Raw genomic sequence first — 20,409 nt, 5'->3', positions numbered from 1 at the left:
ATTCTATACCATCGTCAGGGATTGGTTCTGCGTTATCCTCTTCGCTGCCATCGTCAGACACTAGCAGCTGGGTATATTTCCATATCCTCAGCACACTATCTGTATCAGTTACCAGATTTTCTTCTTTGTCTCTGCAGGAGGATGTGCTTGTAACATCGGTTTGATGTTTGATTCTTAGGTAAAATCTCGGGATTTCAATTCTCACCTTCTGCCGCAGTTGAGAGTTGAACCAAAGACCTGCTATTTACCCCATCACTGTTGTTTGAATCTGATAGTATTTTCCCCTTTCAATATTTTCTAGCAACACAAAAGCAAAACCTTTTCGAACTCAATTTCATCAAAAATGTTCCTCTTTTTTGTTTGCGTGTGGCATGTTCTATTTTAAGACACAATGGCTCACCATTACAATTTAGTTTATTAAATTGTTCTTAGTTCGAGCATGTATTTGTGAACTCAAGAAATGGAAATTAAAATTAACGTTTTAGTTATATTGAACTAAAAATACGAGTATAAATTTGTTAAAGTAGTTTATTCAGTAATAAATTTCATCCAAGCTTTTATCCACGTTTAGTAAAGTTCCCGCTTATTTTAAAAATAATCGTTTAAGTAAAATTACTTAATCCAGCCGAGTTGTAAACTATTTCATCTATACTCATGGGAAGTTAGTTTTATTTGTACAAAGTTAATTTTCTAATTCTTTAAGAATTTTTAACTAATAGTGGATAAATATCATGAACTAACTTGTATTATGTTATTATCTCATAGTTACGATAAGAATTTTTCTGAGTGTGTATGTCGCATTCTTGGCTTCAGTAACATCTCGACACTCTTGATCGTACCATGGGTTTTTTGGGGAGGCTTCCGAAACCCAAGTACGGATTTCCGGAACTCAAGTACGGATTGCCACTGCGCCGTTATATCATCGGGACAAGGAGTGCATCAAGTGCATTAGTCGAGTGGAAATGGTCACTATAAACCTGGAAAAAAGCTGAACGACACGCGCAGGAAGAATGACACAGTTGTCATGGGTACAAAGTGTCACCTAAAGAACGCTCACGCAGTGCAGTTGGTGATAGATCACTTGAAGCATTGCAACTTCAGTTAATCAACTTAATCAAATTAATATGAAACCTTTCTAATTGTATTACAAAGTAATCTATTACATACAAATTAAAGTGTTACGCTTAGTTTTTTTGTTAGTTTGTTTGTATGTTACCAATAAACTCAAAATCGGCTGAACCAATTTTCAAGAAATTTTCTCAGATGGTAGAGTTTGACCCCCCGATGGATATAGGGTACCCCATTTTTTAATGTTCGAAGGGCGGTCCCTCTCCCTTACCCGAATTTTCAAAAACGCCAGATCTCGGAGATTTGTGGACCGATTTTAGCGAAATTTTGTTTACACGCTTATGGTAACCCGAAAGCACGAAATTGGTATACAATTTTAGGGTCAAATAATATGGGGGAAGGCCCCACCCCAACGGACATATTTACCGATTGGGACAATATGGGTATCAAATGAAAGGTATTTAAGGGTAGAGTACGAACTCGATATAAAAATGTGACCCCAAGTGTCGGGGGGACCCGCCCCAACCCCAAAACAGCCCAAATATGACATGTTTACCGAGTGGGGCAATATAGGTATCAAATGAATGGTAATTGGAAATAATGTACACAACTTGTATACATATTTGGGGTCAAGTCTCAAGGGAGCGGCACCAAACGAACATGTAAGCCGATCGCGTGGAATGGAGGATAGGTAGAGGATAAACAGTGCTGGAGATATCACCCCGCCTTGTTTCACTCTACAGTGTTTCGATTTTTATCCCTAAATTCTACAAATGCTCATGCTCTGCTCATCTTCCAAACATCGGGTACTATAAGAGTGTTCAAAGACAGGTTGAGGACATTTGTAAGGTACTCGACTCCAGGTAGATCCAGATTCTTCATCATCATTGTAGAGATTCCTTCGGGGCCCAACGCCACGGATGGCATTCGTAACTTCATCCACGATAAATTGTGATGGCTGTCCTTCTGCTCGGAGATCACGGATACGACGAATGACTCTCCTCCTAGCCTCAGTCACAGTTACGTCACCAAAAGTGACTGAGGTCTTGTCGTCTATCTACTGGGGTCGGAGAGCGACTTAAGTAGGCACAGCATGCCTAAACCGGCTCTTGTCGTCCCGTCTGCCGGCTTAGGCACAGCTTGCCTAAACCGGCTTGCTAGTTGCCAAGAGGAAACCCCGAGGATAGGTTTATGTGGCAGACTCACTTAGACGTTTTCGTCCATTGTGATAACACAGGAACAGAAAAATGTAGATGCCGTTGAACCATCCAGTTCGCTTAAAAAACACAAGAACTTGCGAATGTTCACTTCCGCTAAATCAAATTAGTTCTCAAAGAAATGAGAACCTAAAGGTGAACTCCTTTTGACTGCCAGCGCGGGACACACACGCAGCAGATGTTCTATAGTCTCTTCTTCCTCGACTGTCAGGACTGCAGAAGTGCTTACTTGCAACCTTCAATCTGTCAACATGTTTTCCGATTAGACAGTGACCTGCCATGACGGGCACAATGACTGAGACGTTTGTTCCAGCCAGCGTCAGCAAAGGGGTAGACCTCTTTAAGCTCTACCTCTAGGTAAGGCCACATAATTTTGGAGTGTTGTTGTTGTTGCAGCCACATTTGGATGTGAAGGTGGCGATCCTCGTCAAGCTCCTATAGGTGAGCAAGCTCGTTCTGGTCCAGAAGACCTTTCGCCGCGGGAACGTGATAGCCATTGGTTATTTAAAGGCGCCAATAACTCGCCTTTTGTTGTATCGGGCATCATTGGCACTTCACTGAGACTCCCCACTCGATATCGCTGATTGTTCGGGACAGCAATTGCTGTTACTCCGGATGGAGCATTCCACTATCCGGAACCTGTGGTAACTCCCAGCTAAACTGCTCGTGGTAACGTTGAACACCATACAGATCGGAGCTCAAAGATCCAGCCCGCTTGGCGCTCATGGTCATCCCGTGCCGGAGTGCACACCACTTTATGACCATCTGTCATTAGTTGCACTTCAGCCCTGAGTACTTAGTTTACGTGTCGCTTAGCTTACATGTCGCTAGTTTACATTCTCCTAGAATGTGTAAGTTTGTACCTAGTCTCCAAAGCTTATCTGTTTGAATTCAGAAATATATTCCCCAGAGATTTAAAGGTTGCCTGGCTACCTGAGAATATATGTATCCCAGTCGTCTTTATGACATACACACTAAAGTGGTCGGCTAACCTTCTCAATATGACCACTCTTAATTCTTCAGAGAACACCCTACTGGTCGTCTAGTTGGAACCATCCGTATTGAAGTCTATGTAACTTCTATTACCAGATATACGTATTTCCAATCGGCTCTTTTAGAAATAGTGGTACAGCACATTTTATCAAAAAGTTATCCACACTGCCTGGACCATCGGGCATAGTGTCAGGGATAATACAGTGTCCGTAGCCGCCGCATGACCAAAGAGAAGCTCCCTCAGCCTCACAGCAGTGGTCGCACCAATTTGTCTAGCCGTAATATCCAGAGGCATTAGGTGTAGAATTAAATTCAATGCATCAGATGGTGTAGTGCAGTGCGGCTGTGATGCACAAATAAGGCATCCTTGGATCCGGCTGAGTATTGAACAGTAGGGGAAATTTTTGAGGCGCTGTCCACCAGACTGCAACATTATTTGAAGTTCAATTTTCTATACTGTAAAACACTATTGTACTTTGCGCTTTCAGTAAGTGGGACATAAACAAATTTATTATTTTTCTTACATTGACATTCACTTTCCCAGTTGAATGTCAAGGTACGCCCACACATATATATAAACATATATTGCACCATATCTACAAACGAAGCGTGTTTTTATTTTTATTTTGTTCTCTCTGTGTATTTTTCAGATTATGCTGTAACCGCAAAAACCAAAATAATCTTTTACGATGAGCATTGGAGAGAGGTTACATCGTCCGCTCACCAATTTGATTATCTATCGGCCATTGCTTTCGATGAGACAGAAGAAATTGTTTATTTTGCGGATCGGCTTCACAACAATGGCAGTATATTTTCACTGAAACTACCTCGCGGTGGCTCAACAGACGACACTCACATCATTGAAACTATTGTCCACCGCACACAAAACGAAACAATATCTAGCATTGCCTATGATCCGTTGGATCGAAATGTTTACTGGGTGGATCAAAGAAGCAAAAAGATCTACATAGCATCAATTGGTAGAAAGGAAACGGAAAGTCCAAAAGTTTTCATGGATTTTGCAAAAGAAGAAACTTTGCCCGACGGCATTGGCATAGATTTTTGCCGTCGAAAGCTTTATTGGACAAATTCGAATTTTACTAATGCCACTATTGAACGCATTGATCTGAGTGGTCATAATCGCAAAGTGATAGTCAGTACTGATTTGTATTTACCACATGGCATTGTGGTAGATCAACTATCGGATCGCATATACTGGGTAGTCGACCAACAAGGTGCACATTTCACAGTGGAGAGTGCCAACCTGGATGGCACTGACCGTCGCATAGTGGTTAAAGGTATAAACAGTACACCATTTAATTTGGCTGTGACAAAGGACTTGATTTATTGGACTGATCAAAGGCACAACGCCGTCTTTACTCACACAAAAGTGGCCAGCGAAAAAAAAAATCAAACTGAAGAAGGCGCTAAGGAGGCAACAAACCCCCATATTATATTCAAGCTACAGGAGAAACCAAGCGGCATTATAGGCCGTTCTCGTTATATGACCACCTTAAAGCAGGACGACCATTGCAGTGGAGTAGTGAATAAGATTAAAAGGCGACTCTTGGACTCTAACATTGTTTCTAGCATAAATAACAATCCCTCAAATATGACCCTTTTGCATCGTGATTATTGTCTTAACGACGGTGAATATATTGCACAAAGCGGCATCTGCATTTGTAAAGTAGGATATGTGGGAGCTCGTTGTGAAACCAATGAATGCCACAATTATTGCATGCATGGCACTTGCACCATGTCTTCCACAGGACAGCAAAAATGTTCTTGTCAACATGGTTTCTATGGAAAACGATGTCAATCATCCAAATGTTCGGGATACTGTTTGAACGAGGGTGAATGCAAAATCGATAATAATGGCGATCCTATGTGTGAGTGTACTGACAATTTTAGTGGACAACGATGCGATCAAAATTCAACGGAGATTTGCTCCCTATTCTGCAGGATATTGAAGTATGACTCAGACACATATGTACCCTTTGGATGTCATGACATGTAAGTTGGTTTGTATTTTTATATTTATTTAGTTATTATTTGCAACTTATTATAAATATATGCTCGAATGAAGAAACAGATAAAGCAATAGCCATCAGCTATAACAATTGCAAAAAAATGTAATAACAGGAATTACAAATATAGATGTACAATTTGCCCTTTTATACCCATCACCGAAGGGTATAAAAGGGCAAATCATTTTGTCATTCCGTTTGCAACACATCGAAATATCCATTTCCGACCATATAAAGTATATATATTCTTGATCAGCGTAAAAATCTAAGACGATCTAGACATGTCTGTCCGTCTGTCTGTTGAAATCACGCTACAGTCTTTAAAAATAGAGATGTTGAGCTAAAACTTTGCACAGATTCTTTTTTTTATCCATAAGCAGGTTAAGTTCGAAGATGGACTATATCGGACTATATCTTTATAAAGCCCCCACATAGACCGATTTGCCGATTTAGGGTCTTAGGACCACAAAAGCCACATTTATTATCCGATTTCGCTGAAATTTGGGACAGTGAGTTGTGTTAGGCCCGTCAACATCCTTCATCAATATGGCTCAGATCGGTCCAGATTTGGATAACGCTGCCATATAGACCGATCCTCTGATTTAGGGTCTTAGGCCCATAAAAGCCACACTTATTATCAGATTTTGCTAAAATTTAGGATAGTGAGTTGTCTTGGGCCCTTCGACGTCTTTTTTCAATTTGGCCCTGATCGGATCAGATTTGAATATAGCTGCCATATACACCGGTCCCTCGATTTAAGGTTTTCGACCCATAAAAGACGCATTTATTGTCCGATATCGCCGAAATTTGGCAGAGAAAGTTAAGTTACGCCCCTTCACATACTTCTGCAATATGGCACAGATCGGTCCAGATTTGTATATAGCTGCCATATACACCGATCTCTCGGTTTAAGGTTTGGGCCCATAAAAGGCGCATTTATTGTCCAATGTTGCCGAAAACCATACTTGCTTCAGCTGACAGATTTTGACTTGCCTTAGATTTGAATGCGTCCAATGGTATTCTAATGAACTTTGCGAATTTGGACATGAACATTCCATAAGCCCATTTTAGACAGACTTTACATTTCCGCATCAGTGACTTGGCGAACATTTATATGTGTGTATTGGATGTATGTTACTAACTTATATTGAAGAAACAATTTTTACGGATTGCTCTGGCTCTACAGAATAGTATAGAAATAATATTTATTTCAAAAATTTGCCTGTGGTATTTTTATTACAACTTTTCATTAAAAAAGCCAAAAAAAAATTATTTTTGAAAAAATTTTAAAAATTTCACTTTTTTACAATCTATATATTTTGATGGAAAAAGAGAAATATGTCACATTATTAATTTAAGTACATTTCCAAGAAGAACTAGAAGATAGGAAAAGTGAACTGTATTACATAAAAACACAAAGACCCCGGCACGGGATAATTATGAGCATCGCACAGAATGGAAGCTCCAATCTTTGTGGTGTTCTTCGTTATCGCGAGAAGCTTAGCTGGGGCTACTGGACGCGCCCACAGTTTGCGGAATAGCTGCAACTGCAGTCGCGCAAAATCAGCGGTATCGAGTGGAGAGTCTTAGGGAGAGGCCGGGCGTCACCGGCTCTTGCTTAAATACTGAGTGCCTATGATGCCCGCTACGACAAGGCGAGATATTGGGGCCTTTAAATAACCAATGGTCATCATGTTCCCGCGGCTATCGTTCGTTTGGACAGGAACGAGCTTGCTCGCCTATAAGAGCTTCACAAGGATCGCCACCTTCACATGCAAATGTGGCTACAACAACAATAAAACACCGAGTGTACATTTATCTGTCAAGACACTGAAAGCTTCTTATATGTAATGTTTCAAAGCGATTGGACAACAAAAGAAAGGCAGAGGTCTTAAATGGGTTAGGGAACAGCGGAAAACTTCTCACATATCAATGAGTGCTGGTCCGATTCAAATTTTAGCTCAATGATAAGGGATCTCCGAACAGTGAATCTAGTTTGTCTTTTTTTGCGCCTTGAAGACTTAAAAAGTTCTTAAAGAGGATGTTGATATTGATCCGCTTCATGCCACCATAGTCATACAACTAATCCAGTGATCGGCTCGTTGTGCGCTCTAAATACTTAAAAGTAAATTCGAGAAAAATCTATCTATCAGTCTACTCACAGAATCCTAGATTGTACTCCATTTCATGCCCCTGACTACATAGGTTCAAATCTGATATTGTGTCCCCATCTAAGTGCCGGTGTCTGTTAACCGCAAAAGCCCGGCAATGATATAGAAAATGCTCCAACATCTCATCATCTTTCCCACATGCCCTACACCTACTATTATTAGCCGCACCCATTCTGCATAAGTGCGCTCATGGTCCTATGTCCGCCGGTTATGGTTGGAATCCGAAAGTTATACTGATTTTCTTCTTAGTCCCTTTCAGTAATACAATAGTAGTAATCTTTTCATGATCCCTATCTCCCCATAGAATTGTTACACAAGCCATGATAATCTGGATGCAAATTTTCACTTATAGCCTAGATGCGTTAACCAAAGTATTCTTTTCAGCTTTCGCGAAACAGCAAATAGCGAAAAAATTTAATAAAATATCATAATTTTTTTAATATAATTACATTAATGTTTTAACACCGGCAAAAATTTTACTCCCGCACGACTCACGACACACACGACTCAGGAGACAGTCGCGACTCACAAGATACTAACGAGACACTCACGAGATACTCAGAAGTCACGGGATACAACTCACGGCTGAAAATATGTTTTATGCTCCACCATAGGATGAGGGGTATACTAATTTCGTCATTTCGTTTGTAACACCTCGAAATATGCGTCTAAGACCCCATACATATAAAGGGTGATTTTTTTGAGGTTAGGATTTTCATGCATTAGTATTTGACAGATCACGTGGGATTTCAGACATGGTATCAAAGAGAAAGATGCTCAGTATGCTTTGACATTTCATAATGAATAGACTTACTAACGAGCAACGCTTGCAAATCATTGAATTTTATTACCAAAGTCAGTGTTCGGTTCGAAATGTGTTCATTCACCGTAACGTTGCGTCCAACAGCATCTTTTTCAAAGATCTTTCTCTTTGACACCATGTCTGAAATCCCACGTGATCTGTCAAATACTAATGCATGAAAATCCTAACCTCAAAAAAATCACCCTTTATATATATATATATTCTTGGTCGTCCTGACATTTAAAGTCGATCTAGTCATGTCCGTCCGTCCGTCTGCCGAAAGCACGCTAACTTTCGAAGGAGTTAAGCTAGGCGCTAGAAAATTTTCACAAAAACTTCTTATTAGTGTAGGTCGATTGGGATTGTAAATGGGCCAAATCGGTCCATGTTTTAATAAAGCTGTCATATAAACGGATCTTGGGTCTTGACTTCTTGAGCTTCTAGAGGGCGCAATTCTTATCCGATTTGGGCGAAATTTTCCATGAAGTGTTTTATTTTGATTTCCATCAACTGTGTCAAGTATGGTCTAAATCCGTCCATATCCTGATATAGCCACCATATAAACCGATCTCCCGATTAGACTCTTTGGACTTCTAGAGGGCGCAATTCTTACCCAACATGGTTGAAATTTTGCATGACGTTTTAGTATGACTTCCAACAACTGGTCCAAGTATGGTCTAAATTAGGATATAACTTGATATAGCTGTCATATAAACCGATCTCCCTGTTGTTTTTTTTCCCCGGTGGTGTTTTTCTATGACTGGTGTTTTTCTATTTGAAAATGTCATTCAAAGAACTTTACAAATGCGATCCATGGTGTAGGGTATATAAGATTCGGCCCGGCCGAAATTAGTAAGCTTTTACTTGTTGCGGTATTTAAACGTACGTATCGGTGTTGCCAGTTATGGAGGGATTTCTCCCCAAATTGGGGATTTATTTTCGAAAATGGGGACTACATTTTTGAATTTGATGGGGATTCAAAAAAAATTTGGGGATTTTTTGGGGAGACATTTTCTGTTCAAAAATTTGTTTTTACCTTTACTATTATTTATAAGTATTTAGATAACATAAATTTGTACGATTTACACTAGAGGTGCTATTACACGTCATGTAGATGTCTTATGAAATGTCACTTTTTGTATTCACATGTAATTGAAAATGTTTGTCAAAATTGTCAATACGATTCATTATTTTTACTATCGCACCTGCATGTTATGCAAAAGTTGATTTTTTTATGCGTAAAATTTGTGCAAACAATTTAATTTGGGTGGCTTTCATTCGACTGACAACAAAAACAGCCGATTTCTTTATGATTTTGTCAGAACGAATAGAGTACGCTCTAGTCGAAAAAAATTACATGTGTTATTTTGAAAAGTGATTTTCATATGTTAGTTTCGTTTGTATCACACGGCATGTACAACTCAACATGTACTTATTTTCAGATGTCATAAGACAACTACATGCCGTATAAAATAGAGCCTTAAGTTGTAATTGCTGTGTTTTATTTCAGCACTACATAGTGCAAATCACAATTACCTGGTTATTATTTAAGATAATAATCACATGGTAACTATCCAGGACATCTTTGCACTGAAATTCTACCCAGAACATATGACCTGCACTTGACAATAAAAAAATAAAAAAAACCAACTGGGCAATGGTTATCTTTATCTTTCCTCCTTGCCTTCACGTGACATACATCCTTAATTGTTTTGGCCGTCAGTAAAAAATATTTGTTGTCCAATAAATGAATTCTTAACCTTTTTGTTATAAAAACGCTTTTAAAATTATTTGGGAATATGCACTTGATACTCAATCCCATGGCAGCCGGTTGTATGTATCGGATTGACCCGATGGAGTCCTTCATCGGCAAGGGCTGCCGCCTCAGTGTACAACACACGGCTACAACAACAACCACTTGATATTTGTTTTTTTTTCTACTTCTTACATACTTTTCCAATAGCGACGCATGCAAACAATTGTGTTTTTCGATATTTTTTAACGGTTAGTCGTGAGTGTCTCTTGAGTCGTGATTTTCTCGTGAATCGTGATCAGGATTTCACTCACTCACGTACGAAGAATTTTAATTCAATCACGGTCACTCACGATTACGTGAGTTGATCTAGATCTCTCTCACTATAACGATAACTCACGTGCACACCTCTACCTGGAGTGTTTGAGAGACAGATTCTTCGTAAAATGTATGGACCAGTTTGCACCACCAACTATATGAGCTGTATAACGACAGAGAAGCGCAGAAGATCGAGACGCTTGTAGCGCTACTCTAAGTTCGGCTTATGGGACTGATGTATTGTAATAGGCAATTAAAGTAAAGTAAATAACGCGAATGATAATTCAAAACGTTTTAAGTCAGACTACTTGCCAGAAATTTGTTAATTTTTTGCCTGCCCCTTAGTTACAATTGACCTTTGCGTATACGTTTAAGTGGTTTAGACCGACTTTCATTGGCTCTTCATTGTAGAATTTATTACATACTGTCATCATTTCTAACTATATAGTTTTTGTGTATTACGGCTGGGGGCCCATTTTGCTACTTGTAAATTTTTTGTTTTAATTTTTTATTTTCTACTGTTTTCATGTTGTATAGATAATTATACTCAGGTAGCTTGCCTTGTAGCACAGCAATGTGGCCGTGAGGCTTTTTGTATTATATTGAAATAAATAATAAAAAAAAAATAAATAATCTATAATTTTAACTCTTTTTTTTACTATTTATTATAGATGCGAAGAACTGGCATCGGCCAATGAGGAAACAGCTCGTCTATACGCTATACCGACGTATAAACATCTGGAGGTGTGCAAGGATCAGGTGACATGGACAAATACAATCATAATTGCACTTGTAGCAGGTGTGGTGTCATGTCTGTGTTTGGTCCTTCTAATTGTCCATGGTGTACGACGTTTCTACAAGCCTGCAAGGCCAAGGATAAAGAAAACTTTTGTGGTACGCAGACAACCAGCTGCCTCTTCCGATACACCCTTAACAAATCGGCCAATTGCTACGGAGCAATGTGAAATTACAATTGAAAATTGTTGTAATATGAATTATTGTGATACGGTAAGAAGTTGTAAACTCGCTTTTTGGTTAAATGCATGAATTATAAATTCTTCATTTTTTTCTAATTCTAATAGCCTTGCTTTGATCCCAAAATGGTACAACAAACACTTTCCAGGGACAACAATGCCAAAGAAGACAAAAAGATTCTAATACACAACATGGAGGATGATCTTTACTAAGGTGGGTCACTAACCTATTTCCACGAAACGGGCGCTTTAAACTCACGTCGCCCCACAAAAGAGGCCTTATAACATAGAATCATTGCCATTTATCTTGAAAAAGAGTAGCTAAGATGTACTTAAACATTTGTCCATACAAGAAAATCTTCCAGAAAAGCATCTCAAAACTGGTTTGGTTATAATTAAATTTACAAAGAACACGAAAATATGTACACAGATGTGACTAGACTGGACCGAACATATTTTGTGTGTAATGATTGAAGATTATGAAAAGCTTTCCAAAGACACTTTAATTGTAAATAATAGTATTGGTTTATAAAGTAAATTTGCATCAGGCCGACTTCTTTGTGTTCTTAACTTTCTATAGGAAATTTGTTTTTATTTTTCAAAAACTATTTTTTGCTGACATTACACGCATCTATTTTTCCTTTTTACTGACAGACAATCAGTTTGTCCGTTATGCCACGGGTTTACTTAATTTAGTTCAATTATTATTCTTATGACTGATGTTAAAAAAAATATTTATAATAAATATCATATATTTGCATACATGTAGCATAAATGTATACTGAAAAAAGAAAAAAAAAATTTGCACAAATTTTTGCAAGTAAAACCAAAAACAAAAAAATGTCTGCTTAAAGCAATAAATCTACAAATTACATTAGAAAAGACATACATACATGGTGTTCTATGTACATTGGACATGCGTACACTGCACAATTACTTTCATCATTGAATTCAAAAGTCTTTCTTTTAATACAAGTAGCGCTAAACGGGATTGGAAAAACAGAGGTTTGTTTATTTTATTGGTTTTTAAAACGTTTTTCAATCGAAATAAAAGAACAATGAAAAAAAAAGACGAAAGTTCAGCTCAAACGAAACTAACCCATGTCAAGCAAAGAAAGGGAAATTTTCAAACGACCATTTCTTACATTACTGGCAGCTAACAGATCAATGAAACTCCCACTGCAACTAAACTAAACCTCTTCTATTTCCATTCTCTTAGTAATGCTCTATTTGTTTAAGTTATAATTTGTTTAAAATGTGATTTGAATTACTTAATGGAAATACATATGTACATAATTACTAAAAGGAATACACTGGATTGCAATAGAGAAGCAACAGACTTTGTTTATGAATTCAACAGTCACCATAAGCTGACTAAATGTAAATACATACTCTTTACTTTAAAAAAAAGTTCCTTTTCTTAATTATCGACACATCGACACTATGTCCCAATATCTGCAATTAGTATACATCTTGTTTATGTTCCCTATTAATTTTGTATCTGAAAATTGAATTTTTTATCCTGCAATTATGTTTTGTGATTTAATGAGTTGTTACTGCCGCAGCAATTTTGAAAAATAGTTTATTTTACCTGTCTATGGTCATACTTTTGCCATTAACTACATATAGACAACAGAATGATGTCACATACTAACTAGTATCATAGTCATTTATATTAAGGATGGAGTAGCTATAGATTAGTTTTACATTTAGTTACGTTTTAAGAACAATAAATTGAAGTTAAAAACAAATCATATGTGTAACTTATTTTTTTCTAGGCAAGATTTCATAAATTTTCATCGAAAGATTTCTTAAAAGCAAAAAAAGAAAAATCTTTTTACCGCTAGAAATTTGTTTTTCTTAACAATATTTATTTATTTTATTTTTTGTGATAAGGCAGCATCAAAAGCCATGTTGGTAGCGCTGGATGTAGAAACTCAAACTATATCGTAGATAAACGGCAACGAGCCACAGAAGTGGCTCCGTAGTAAAGCGACTGTGGCCCAAAGTAGAGAAAGCTTCTTCTTGGGCCTGGTGTGAGTGGTAGCGCCTTGAGTTTGTAGACATAGAATCTAGAGACGAAAAATAAAATGCAGACCGATCGGCGATCGGTCCTTTGGACCGCAACGAGCTTGCTCACCTACAGGAGCTTGACGAGAATCGCCACCTTCACATGAAAATGTGGTTACAACAACAAAACCAGAGTAGCTGGTTAAAAAAAAACAGTCATACATATATAGGCTGACTTCCAAAATGTTAGTTGCTTTGTGTTCAAACAATGTATAGCGTTTCCAAATGCTGCGGTACTAAATGTTTACATTGTATACCAGAGAACGGTTTGAATGCCATTTTCATTGCCTATGAATCCAATGAATTCGTGAAAATAATGCATATTGTCGTCACCCCACATCATTTCAAAACAACAGCATTCAACACTATTCATAGAAATAGAATATGACGAAAGCCGTGCATTGCAGTTCTGTTGTACCCACCACCATAGAATGGGGAAGGTATTGGGGTAGAGAATGCCAAAAGAATTTCGGGTCCAAGTGTCTGGGTGGGTACATATAGGCCAATGCTAGATTTAAATAAAAGGGATTTAGGAGCAGGTGTTTAAATTTGTTTCTTCAGTATGGACTCAAAAACGTCTAAACCCTCGAACCCTCCTCCTTACCCCAAAAGAAACACCCAAAAATAGAAGTGTGCCGATCGGGACAACCATTTAAAAACAGGCATACAGACCAGGCACACAATATGAGACCCAAATGAAAGGTATTTGAAAGTAGACCACGAAACTGATATCTATTTCTAGAATCAAGTGTCTGGGTCCGCTGCACTCCCAAAACATCTCACAAGCCGGTCATATTTATCGATCTTGGGCTCCCAGACTCTTGGCACCAGAGTTGGATACCAAATCCGTGTTCTTCCGTCTACTTCCAAATATCTTTCATTTGAGTCCCGTATTGGCATAATCTTCCAAAAGGCCTATTTGGGGCGGCTTTAGGTTTGGGGCAGTTTTGGGCTTGAACTCAATTTTTAATAGAATATTCGTACACTACTCTCAAATACCTCTCATTTGAGTTCCATATTGCCTCTATCGGTCCACTTTCGATTGTGGTTTTTGGTGCTGGTGGGGTAAGGGAGTTTTAATTTTTTCTAAAATTTCTAACTCCATGTTTTAGTGTGCCAGCTTTCATTTCGTTGCTTGTGGTGTAACGGCAATATAAAGAACTTAATAAAAAAAAAAACAATCAATAAATGAATGCATTTTAAAGCAACAGCATCACTTGCTATTGTTGAATGAAGGCGAGTAAAAAGCAACGAATATATCGTCCCCTAACCGACGATATTTAATAAATCAAATCATATCTTAAATTGAGATATGATTTTTACATATCTATCACATCGTTGGCTGATGCATATGGTGATAAACAATTGATCACTGTACTATAAAAAAACTTTAAATTTGAGTCCAATATTGTCCCGGTCGGCCAATATATATCCCTTTGGGGGTTTGCTCGAGGGTGGGGCGCCCCTCAGATACTTAGCCCTACTTTTAAACAGCGGATTCGTACTCTACTTCCAAATATAAAGCATTTCATTATGAAAACTTACATATTGAGCGTGTGTCGAATGTAGCAATCTCCTATGGTGAGATGTAAAGAATACGTAGGGGTTGTTTTTTACTCTGGTGAGAAAAAAAATCATTTTGCTATGCCAATCGGCAATTTCTTCATCCCATGGCAGCCGGTTGTACGCACCGGATTGACCCGAAGGAACTCTTCATCGTCAAGGGCCACCTCAGTTTACGTGTTCGTCTTTTTTCGTCAAGGGAGAGGCACATCCCGGAGTGCCTTCTCTGCACGCTTCTGGTCCGTGCCGGGATTGAAAAGGACCCTGGTTCTGTGTGGTTTGCCAGAACCGCCTCCATCATCGGTCGGTGTCGGTGAGGTGTAACCGGTGCAGGGAGTGACAAACGTCGTCGTCATCGCCTTCTGCGTCCTCGTCGTTGGACTATGTGACCACACCGACCTCTCCAGTACGGCAATATACGCAACAGCAGCATCCCAGCCCCAATATTGCCAGCTCAGTTCCGGAAAGAGTATCATTTTTGCAACTAAACTGCAATAGTCTCCGTGGTAAGATCGATGAGATTGTGGATTTTATGAGACAAAGCTGACAATCACCTGCAGCTTGCTGTGTAAGAATCGCTCAAGGAATCGAGGTGGGGGATTGACCTTCGTGATACACCATTCCGTGGAATATAAACCCTTCTCGCCTGCGCCTGGCGACCCCTACATGGAATGCATGGGGATAGCAGTAAGGTCTGGTACTGCCGAGATACAACCTGTACATACCGCCGGTTGGTAGCTGTGTCCCAATTAATGGCCAAGCTTACAACCCCGACATAAGTGGGTTACTATCTGGCAATAATCGTCTGGTTCTAGGGGACTTTAATGCGCATCACATTTCATGGCATTCTCCCCTAGGTAACGACCAGCGTGGCATGGCTTTGGCAGAGAAAATTGAAGGCTCCACGTTTTGCACGGTAAATGAGAATGCCCCCAGTAGGATTACGAGCAGGCGCAGCAGCTCGCCAGACATTTCCATTGCATCCCCTCATCTCCTGTATGACGTATCCTGGCAAGCCGTCATCTCTTTGGGGTCAGACCACCTCCCCATAATTCTCACCATCGACCGACTACCCGATTTCATAACCTCTGAGCGCCGGACGTTAATCAACAAGAAGAAGGCATATTGGGCTGGCTTCAGAGAGTATATCAATTGCCGCTAGGAAATTCCGAGATTTCACCAGCCGGTCGAATACCCCAAAGTGCGGCCCAATTTCCCGGCGCAGAGAATGGTACTCGCAGACGAGTGTGATGGGACCCCACTTACCCACACTTACTTGGAATCAGCGAGCTGAATCTGGAAATAAACAGGGTAGTCAACGAACATAGGCGGAATTTTTGGCTGGAACACTTGAAGCAATGTAACTAAGGCAAGCTGTGGTCTACTGTTAAGTCACTCTCTGACCCCGGTAGACGGGATGACAGGACCTCAGACACTTTTGGCGAAGTAACCGAGACTGGTCCGAAGAGATGCGCCAGGTTGTTCAACCGTCAATTTATAGTGCATCCCGAGAGTGACAGGGCACGGAGGAGATCCATTCACGGTATCCGTGGCCTCCGAGCCGATGAACAGCCTTCACAATTTATCGTGGGCGAAGTTACGAATGTCATCCGTGGCGCCAAAACATCTAAGGCGTTGGGCCCCGACGGAATCTCTACATTGATGTTGAACAATCTGGATTTACCTGGAGTTGAGTACCTTACCACTGTCCTTAACCTGTCATTGAACACTCTTATAGTACCCGATGTCTGGAAAATGGGCAGAGTGATCCCGCTACTGAAGCCTGGAAAGGACCCGAGTTTGGGGGAGTCGTACAGACCGATCTCCCTTCTCTCACCAGTAGCAAAGATGCTTGAGGCATTATTCCTCGCGAGCCTCGCAGTAGAATTTCCATTCGCCGAGCATCAACATGGATTTCGAAGACTGCATAGCAGAACAACTGCTTTGCATGCCATCACCGCACACATTTGCCGTGGCTTCAATCAGCCCAGGCCACGTTATAGGACGGTCCTCGTGGCATTGGACCTATCGAAGGCCTGGCTGGCCAGCACCGTAGAGTGAAACAGGGAGTTCCTCAAGGTGGGGTGATATCTCCGGCATTGTTTAACTTCTACCTATCCTCCATTCCACCCCCTCCAGACAGCATAGAGATCGTATCATATGCGGACGATTGTACGATCATGGCATCAGGCCCCCACCCATTTTTGACATCTGCGATAGGTTGAACGTTTACGACAACGAACTTGCCTCATATTTCATATTGCTGACTGTGATGATCAATGGAGAAATTATTCGGATCTTTACTGACAGCGAGGGCGACTCTGCGATAGTTTTTGATGACATCAACTGTACGGTGGGTAGCTATCGCCAGTGGGAATCTGAATTTGTGCAAATGGTCGGTGGGGTAAAATGTTCTTGGCTAGCAACTTTTATAGGTTTAGAGTCGACTTGGAGCCCTATCTTAGGTATAAGGATACGGTGCTACTACTTGCGAATAGTTATCCGCTCATCCTAGTTCTAGCCGCTATAAGAACCTCCCCGATGTGGTTCTCGATAATGACCTAGCATTCGCTTTGTCATGAAAATCGCCTTCGTGGGCAGTTGCTCAGCGAATGGCAGACTTTTAATGACGTCGGTGTGTTAAAGATGCCGAGCATTTACTGCTTACCAGTTTAGATGAGGGTTTGTGACTAATAGGGTTCAAGTGACCATAATCCATTTGAGATTATGGTCACTTCCGGGGATCGACAAACTCGGGCTACTACTGTACGGTCTATGTGCTGGAAAGATCGAAACGTGAACTGAGACCTTTATGTGGACAGTATTAGGGAGACTGCATCAGCACTGTCTTTAGATGACTTCAGGGCACTGACTATTGATGACCAAATTGCTAAGATAGACGAATGGATGAGCACGGTGGTGCTCGTTGGCAGACGTCGAAAGGCGAAACCAAGTAAAGTCAAGAGGCGGACCCATGAGCTTGAAATTAAGCGGCGGAACGTCAGGCGTCTGCGATTTCAAAGAGCCCACAAATTCCAATGCTGAGGATCTTGTCTCACGCCGAAACGACTACCTTAGCAATTTGAGAACGTACAAGAAACTGTTGATGAGGAGCAAGGAAGATCAAATTATACGTGTTTGAACCGTTGAGTGGAGCGGACGTTTTGTAATTTTACTCCGCAATTATTTTCCTGTATTTCGTAATAGGTCATTATTTTTGGAAGAAAAATTTAAGTCACTCAAGGATAGCTGCGATAGAGGTATCCAATAGGCGGTTGATGATCTGCGTCTGTTTCCAGTGGAGCGGCAGATCTAGAACCCGGGAGTAGGCTTAGAATGGACTCCAAAGACCCAACAGCTGCGGTGGTAGTATCAGGCCGTAGCATATTGTCTGCTACCCAAACCTCGACTGGTGAAGCGGCTACTCCAGGCTCCACTAACCAGCGGACGACTATTCAGCAGGGGCTTTTGACGAAGACACCTGGTTCTAGTTTTAAGGACAAGGCCGAACCTATTCTTTCTTCGCATGCCTATAATTTGCCTGGGCCATCGGCCTTCCCCGGCAAACCAACACGCTTTTTAAGAGGTTGGAATAATAGAAGACGCATTGCTCTCAGGTTTATTGAGAGGCTTGGTGCGAATTATCCTGAGACTCTCACTAATAGGGAGAGAGACTCCCTAAATGGGGCTCGGGAATTTGCTGCACAGGCTACGCCAAAAGACTACACGTCTAGATTCGGAAAATGGACCGCAGTCAGCCAAAAGGAAGATTGGTAGATTGGATGAGGCTGATGGTGCCCGGAGATTTGTAGTATTCGTACTAAACTCCGACTGTCTCGCAGACCTCAACGAGTCTGAAGGGGTTATATCCAACATATTCAACAAGTTGAAACTGAAGGTCTATAGAAGCGGTAGGGTTGGGGAATCAGAAGACGATACAGCAGTTGTTGCTGAACACTTGCCTGAGGAACTATCGACCACATCGCTAAAGTCTGGCGGATTGCAGGAGACAGAAAATCCCCTCCCACAATTGAGACAGGAGGGGATGGCATCGAAACGGAACCCGACAAGCCCTGTGTGGGTGGGTCACAAAATTGGACTGGGCTCAAGGTGTGCGCCTGCGGGAATGCACGGAACTCAAAATCTACTTCGACAGCAGCAATTAGTGAAGAATCTAAGGAGAAATCGTCCACGCCGCAAGTTCCCAGTGTCTTGAGGAAGAGAGATTCCACAGCTTTCTCACCTGCCCCTGGATGCGTACGGAAGCTCATCATGACAAGTTCTAACGAATCTTTTGAGGTTAAACTCCTGGTGGAATCAGAAGACGAGGCTAACACAACAGTAGTGGAAGTTTTGAACCCTGACTATGATCCGGTTTTTACTGAAAAATCTTCACCACCGTAAGGCCGCTTCGGCGGCACTAAAGGTCCTTCCGCGGTCCTAAAGGTCCTCAAGCGCTAAGTTGCTGGTTGAAGCCGCTTCTGCAGATATGGGGAAGTTCGAATGTCAACGAAAGGGATGAGCTGCTTATTGAATATATTATAAGTTGCAATCTGGCGATTTGTAATAAAGGGATATACCGACCTTTATTACCAGGAATATGCAGAAGGTACTAGTTACTACCTTTGTATCGGAAGACACAAGCGCAAGAATATGCAACTGGGTAGTGTTGGATGAATACAGCTTCTCTGATCATCGTTATTTTAGTTTCAGCCTTGGAGAAAATATGTAGAAGTGGTCCCTCGGCTAAACAGAAGAAAGGCGGATTGGGATAAATGTCGGCACAAATTCCGCACCTCTTTCCCTTCTAGACTAGAAAAGGAAGTGGCAACCGCGCTGCAGTAGACATAATGGTCAAGCGGATCACGAAGGCCCTAAATGACCCGCTTGTGTCAGCAAGTCCTAGTGCCAAGCCAAGGGGTAAACCGCGACCGCAATGGTGGACCCCAAAGCTGGTTAGTCTAAGGAAGGACTGCAGAAAACACTTCAGAGCGAAAGGCACAAGAGCATCACAAGGTTGGGACATCCGGTTGAATTACAAGCTGTGTCTGATAGACTGGTTCCCTGGCTTAGGTAGATATACCGCGCTTGTATCAAAATGTCATATATACCTGTGGAATGGAGGGACACGAAGGTAATTTTCATTCCGAAAGCAGGAAAACCCTACCACACGAAGGCGAAAGGTTTTCGTCCTATTAGTCTGTCATCCTTTATGCTAAAGACTCTTGAGCGGTGGATAGAAACATATCTTAGGCATTACGGGAGGCTTGGGATCTGTGGATCTAAAAAGGTGGGTCAGAAGAGGAACACCTCCTTGAGGTGTACTGTCTTCTCTACTTTGGAATATAGCCATTAACAATATTTAATTGTCCCTGGAAGAAAAAGGCGTATATCTCTAAGAGATATACTTCAGGAAAATCTACATGGGCTACCGAAAGTGGTCTATGTATAAA

General features: G+C 40.8%; 1 protein-coding gene across 1 annotated transcript in view; it reads left to right on the top strand.

Annotated features, from left to right (window-relative positions):
- Nucleotides 1-13,074, top strand: part of LOC106089415 (protein cueball) — a 62,035-nt gene extending 48,961 nt beyond the window's left edge. Inside the window, exons 2-4 of the mRNA XM_013255255.2 lie at nt 3,929-5,291; nt 11,021-11,357; nt 11,432-13,074. Of these exons, the coding sequence (XP_013110709.2) occupies nt 3,929-5,291; nt 11,021-11,357; nt 11,432-11,536 (1,805 nt within the window). The 3' untranslated portion in view covers nt 11,537-13,074. The remainder of the gene's footprint in view (nt 1-3,928; nt 5,292-11,020; nt 11,358-11,431) is intronic.
- Nucleotides 13,075-20,409: the final 7,335 nt, after the last annotated feature.

This window comes from Stomoxys calcitrans, chromosome 1 (assembly GCF_963082655.1).
Source record: "Stomoxys calcitrans chromosome 1, idStoCalc2.1, whole genome shotgun sequence".
Taxonomy (NCBI): Eukaryota; Metazoa; Arthropoda; class Insecta; order Diptera; family Muscidae; genus Stomoxys; species Stomoxys calcitrans.
This window is presented reverse-complemented; position numbering and strand designations above follow the sequence as displayed.